The sequence below is a fragment of the Zootoca vivipara genome, chromosome 3 (assembly GCF_963506605.1).
Source record: "Zootoca vivipara chromosome 3, rZooViv1.1, whole genome shotgun sequence".
NCBI classification, from domain to species: domain Eukaryota; kingdom Metazoa; phylum Chordata; class Lepidosauria; order Squamata; family Lacertidae; genus Zootoca; species Zootoca vivipara.
The window spans coordinates 84,006,342-84,012,341 of record NC_083278.1 but is presented as its reverse complement, the minus strand read 5'-3'; the positions used below and the strand labels follow the sequence as shown (position 1 = coordinate 84,012,341).

The following is a 6,000-nucleotide window of genomic DNA, read 5'->3' as shown; positions in this document are numbered from 1 at the left end:
AAATCATTCTGCATCCTTGTAAGGTGGCTAAGGTGGCTAAACTCAAACCTTGATTTTTAACATGTAGTAAAAGTTTGAAGCTGTTCTGAAAATGATGCTATATTGTTGATTCTTTGCCTAGCGCTCTCTTAAGGGATAACTTAGTATAGGAAACAAGCATATTCAAACATACCGGTAGTTTCATCTGTTTAAAGAGACATTTCATACACCTGATGCTGAAGGTGCCCAGAAGATAAGAAAAAGTGCTAGTATTCTGTTCCTCTGTTCTCTGCTTTTGATACCATTGCACATTCTTTTCTCTTACACTTTTGGTGTTTGTGGTTCTGTCTAAATTAGGGTACAGTAAGCCCGCAAACTTCACAGGGGTTATATTTCAGGGATCATTCCGAAAGCCAAAACCACATATAGTCAAAACACATTGCATTCAATGGTGGGTGGTTACAGGTAGGTAGCCGTGTTGGTCTGGATCGAAGTAAAATAAAAAAATTCCTTCAGTAGCACCTTAAAGACCAACTAAGTTTTTATTTTGGTATGAGCTTTCGTGTGGGTATGAGCTTTCGTGTGGGATTGTGAAAGTCTTTTCCCTTTTCAATATCTGCTCCCTCTCGACCCTCTTTTTAATTTGTAATTTTTATTTTGCAAGCACACAAAGCTGAATGGACACAAGATAAATGCACATAAGTTGTGGGATTACTGTATATATAGGGTAGGCCCTACCTTTTAGGCAGATTACAAATAACATTACACTGCTTTATTTAGAATTTGCTGATTTTTTTAGTGGGTAAACTTTGATCATAAGTCTACATCTTTGGCTGTGAAGTTGTACCCATACCATATTAGTTATATGTCAGATATGAGTAAAGAATGGTGAATACTAGTTAATAAATAATGTTAGATTCCCTGAATTGTTTAGAAAGATGTTGTGTGCTTCCCCTACCCTCTCCTCTTCCCACATACCTATGAGAAGTTTCTTCAATCATATCTTGTGCCATCTGGACCTAGATCGGTGGCTGGTGGGTATGGGTCATTTTGTGAAGACATGGGATAGGGTCTTCTTGTAGTGGAACCCTGCCCGGTAGGATTCTCTCCCTCTGAAGGCATCGATGCCCACTATATTATTGGGCTTCTGGCTCCAGTTTAAGACACGTTTGTTGACCTGGGCCTTTGGTGGAAATGATCAGATTATTTACAGTATGAGGGTTATTATGAATTAATGTTGTATTTAATATTGTAATGATCTTTGATTTTTTTAGTTATTGGGCTTTATAATGTTAGCTGTATTTTATGGGCTGTTTTAGTTAACCTTTTGTAAACTACCCTACCGGTAGGATCAGAATTTCATTGTGGACATAATAGTTTCTATGGTAAATAAAAGTAAGGTTTGTGATAAGCAAACTTGTGATGAAAGGTGGCTCCAGTGGCTGCTTGTGTATGTGAACTGGGGGATGCCAGGGAGTCCAGCTGTGTTTGGTTTTCAGATTGTATTTACACTAATATTTCCTTGTTTCTTAGCCAGCTCTTCTCAGTATTGTACTGAGGGATTCATTTGCAGCGCCTGAGAAGGATATTTTCCAAGCTTTGATGAACTGGTGTAAACACAACTCAAAGGAAAATCATGCAGAAATCATGCAGGCAGTGCGCTTGCCACTGATGAGTTTGACAGAGCTCTTAAATGTTGTAAGGCCTTCTGGATTGCTGTCGCCTGATGCCATTTTGGATGCTATTAAAGTTCGATCTGAAAGTCGAGATATGGACCTCAACTATAGGGGCATGTTAAGTAAGTCTCCGTATTTCCAGGGAAATGACCCTATACGTTTTCTTATAATTAAAAACTTCCTTAGCTAACTATTGATGCTGAGTAAATGTTTACTAACAGAAATACAAGGCTACCGGTATATAAATGTTCACAGGGTTGTATAAGGTTACTTTGTTTACAGCAAATTGGTTGACTTGCAGAACACTCAGATCTACTGTGTTGTATTCAAAGGTTGCAAGAGTAGAAGACCACCTGTGCAACCATTACTTTTCTTTGTCTCTCCAGAAGTTGGGGGTGTTGGTGAACAGTGTGGCTTGTGCCATGGAGTAGGGAGGGAAACATTGTTCATACTTGGTTTTGAGTGTTTCTTCACTCATGTTGTAACCCATCTTCATAACCCAATAAACCCTGTTCTGGAGGCACTGCTGAACAGGCACGCAAGAAGTTGCAAGAGGGAGGAGATGAGGGGAAATAGCAGTAGTGTGAGTGTCCTTCTGCTGGTGGAAACTTTGGTTACTTGCTTAAAAACACACTTGTCTCAAAAGATTCCTAAAATTCATTCTATCCTGAATATATCAGAAATATTGCACCTCATTAAATTTAGACAGTTACAAGTCATAATAAATTAATGCTTCCCCTACTGCCCTGCTCTAAACTGACTGTCACGAGGAGGCTGCAAATCTGCAGTGGTACTCTTGAGCCCCTTTTTAAATGATGTTGTTTTACTAGGAATTAGTATTTAGTGCATCTTATATGAATATAAAGTTTACCAGTAATAGAAATATTTTTGAACACTGTGGGTACAGTCCAATGGAAATTAGCTATGACCAAGTCCACTTAAAATTAATGGGACATGTGATATTCCTGACCGTGTCCCATTTTATTGCTTCCAATGCCAGTTAATCATAAGTACCTTGTGTTGAATTGTTGTTTTGGTGAAAATAAGCAAATCTCTACACACACATAGGGGGTCCTGCTTGTAGGGTTCCCTTAGGCATCTGGCTGGCCAATGTGAGAATAAGATGCTGGACTGAATGGACCACTGACCTGACCCAGCAAGGTTCACCTTATCTTCTGAATAACAGGGCACTGGCTTTAACCAGTCACTACTAGACACTTCATAATGTCAGCCTTTTAGATATTCTGTTTTCTGCACGACTTTTAAATATCATTTGTTTCCACATTTTTGTAAATAAAGAGCATAATGTGCAAGAAGAGCATAATTTAAAACATCATTTTTATTCCCATTCTTCCAGTACCGGGTGAGAACATTGCCACTATGAAATATGGAGCCCAGGTAGTGAAAGGGGAATTGAAATCTGCTTTGTTAGATGGAGACACACAGAATTATGATTTGGATCATGGATTTTCCCGACATCCCATTGATGATGACTGCCGTTCTGGTATTGAAATTAAATTGGGTCAGCCATCGATAATTAATCATATACGTATACTGCTATGGGATCGTGATAGCAGGTGAGTTCAAAGTCATACTCAGTTTACCACCCATGCCTTTTCTTATGCTACTACAGGATCAAATCTATACATTAATATAATTACTTTAACAAAGCACTGGGAAACCTTTTTAGGTTTGCAGACCTAATTAGGTCTTCCAGGGAGTCCTTATTTGGCCTTCTGAGATTGCCCCCCCCCCAGCTACACCTATCACTCTTCACCTGATGTCATGTATGATTTCAGGTGTCTGGGGCAAAGCTGTGATTGCAAAGGAAGAATGGAAAGCATTTAAGTATAGTCCCAATTATTTTTAGGCAAGCAGAGTTTATATTCAATGTTTCTTAAATCTGGCACCAAATGCACGGCCTGCTGGAATCAGCTCCTTGCAGGGAAGCTAATTGCTTTTGACAGAGGTCTTCTCAAGTTGCAGAGCAGAGCAACTTGAGTTGTTAAAGTCGCCCATGACAAGTGATAATTAAGCCCACTGACCAAATCCTACAGCCCATCCCTGTGGGCAATAGGATTTGGTCAGTGGCACATATTAATAGTAATAACAGCATCTAGTATAAGAAAAACAAGGATACTGTTGCAAATTGTAAGCTTCTAAAAGGGCAGAATGATTAATTTGTAAAATAAGATAGCAGAGAGATGTATATAATATAGTGGATTAAAATAGGAGGTGTAATAGAGTTGAGAGTTGTTGACCAATAACTGATGGAAAAGAGTATATAACACAAAATAAACTTCCCTTTTCAGTCTCCTTTTACTGTGTGCTGATGTTTATGGTCTGCTAAATCTTTCCTAAGCTGCCTTGCTGATGTTGTAGCAGAAATGACTACTGTGGTTCAGGTTTAAATTTAGCCTATGCAAGAGGAATACAAATTACTTTTTTATGACTTTAGGTGTGTTAAATGTCTGCATTTAATGTTCCATCATGTCTGAAGGAAGACTACTCCATTTTGTTGAGATTGTGAATTTTGCCATTAAAAAGATATCAAAGTATTTTTAGCATGCAATTATATTTCAGTTTTGAAATGTACCTGTCATGCAAATATGTGTAAGAACCGTAGTCTTGGGTACATTAAAAGCTAATACTTTGTTATATTGCCACTAAAGGTGTACTTTATTTAATACTTGGCTTTATGTTGTGTAGTGGAGTTCATGTGACCTTAACATAGTCAGTCACTAGGATACATTGGGTATACTGTGTAAAGATGGTGCATTGATAATCTCAGTGTTTCAATTAATTCATTTGCTGTTCAAAGGTCTTACTCCTATTATATTGAGGTGTCCATGGATGAGCTAGACTGGATCCGTGTAATCGACCACTCCAGATATCTCTGTCGATCTTGGCAGAAGCTGTATTTTCCTGCCCGTGTCTGCAGGTTAGTGCACAATTTGATCACATCTATGCAGTTTGGTATTATTGTCTGTATCTCAGTTGTTCCAATTTGGTTACTTAGAGCTAGATGATGAGAAGCAAACTGTAGGCTTGAAAAACTGTTAATCCCCTCCCCTTTTATATGCAATTCTTTGTCTGCTAGTTGTTTACGTAGTCTTCAAGTCCTAAGCGTGATAGCTTTTTGTGTATATTATAGGCATTGTAGAGAACAACTTGGCTTTGTAAGTATATTATAACCCCAATCAAATATGAATCTTGTCCCTAGGTTTTGGGAAAGTGTTGCTGAAAAACCAAGAAGGAAAAATTTAGATATTTTTTTGAATACTCGCCAGTTAATTGCAATTTACCATTATGGTCAATATACATTAGTAATACTTTGAATAGACCGGCTCTGAGTTTGACTCCCATTGGATACCACTCATTGAGAATAAAATTGCTCAGCATGTAGTTATCCAACTTATAAAGCTGTTTTAAGCACTTCTCGGTAAAAAAATAAAAATAAAAATTAAAGCTAGGCCCTTCCAGAGAATCAAGTACAATTTTGGACTGCATCACTTTGTTTCACCTGTAGAAGGTACTCTTTTTATTGTTCAGGCAGCTGCAATTTAGCATCGTAGTATTAAATGAAAATGTCATTTTCCCCTTCAGTAAATTTCTGCAGTATTACAGGGATTGCAGTTGAGTATGTGAGATGATCTCTGATTTGAAAAGCATTACTTTGTTCTCCTTCCCATTCCCTGGCCACTATTGGGGGGTATCTTCCCCCCCCCCCTGTGGTATATATAAGATCCTACTCAGGTTCACATAATTTTTTTTACATCTTGTTCTAATTCAGATTGTGTGTGTGTGTGTGTATGTGTGTTTGTGTAGGAATAACAAGCTTGTCCCAAGTATCAAAAAATAAAAGCTCCAGGGGGTAAAGCTACAAGAGATTCAGAAAGTAACATGAATCACTTCAGGGATTGCGGTTCTCGGCTCTTTCCTTTGAAGTCCTCATGGGGTTAAGGATAGCAATTCAAAGCAGCAGTAGCCTTAAAAACATAATACAAAGTTTAGTTTTTATAAAGGAAAATGTAAGTATCTTGTAAGAAACCAAGGATTTAAATTAAATTCTAACGCAACAAGTTGTTCATCCTACAAGGGATAGCTTTTGGGAGTGCAGTAGTTCAGGGGCAGTTGGCGATGCAAAGGAATAGAGTTCCATCTCTTCTGCTGAGGTTTTTGAGGAGAAATCCACCTAATATTTGTTTTGTTGTCCAGGCCTTTTTCTTCATCCTTGCAATACAGACCATACAGTTTTGAATGTCTTTGCATTGCTTTTCTTCGGGAATGACACCAAAGAGATTGAAGGGCATGTCCCTGACACAGTTTAATTTTAGTACTGAAT

The 6,000-nt window shown here is 38.1% G+C and overlaps 1 protein-coding gene across 7 annotated transcripts in view; it reads left to right on the top strand.

Moving 5' to 3' along the window:
- The window catches only part of BTBD9 (BTB domain containing 9), a 148,355-nt gene that overhangs the window by 18,203 nt on the left and 124,152 nt on the right, over positions 1 to 6,000 (top strand). For all 7 annotated transcript variants that reach the window (XM_035108137.2, XM_035108138.2, XM_035108139.2 and 4 more), the window contains 3 exons: positions 1,513 to 1,777; positions 3,013 to 3,232; positions 4,477 to 4,596. In XM_035108137.2, coding sequence (XP_034964028.1) covers positions 1,513 to 1,777; positions 3,013 to 3,232; positions 4,477 to 4,596 — 605 coding nt within the window. The remainder of the gene's footprint in view (positions 1 to 1,512; positions 1,778 to 3,012; positions 3,233 to 4,476; positions 4,597 to 6,000) is intronic.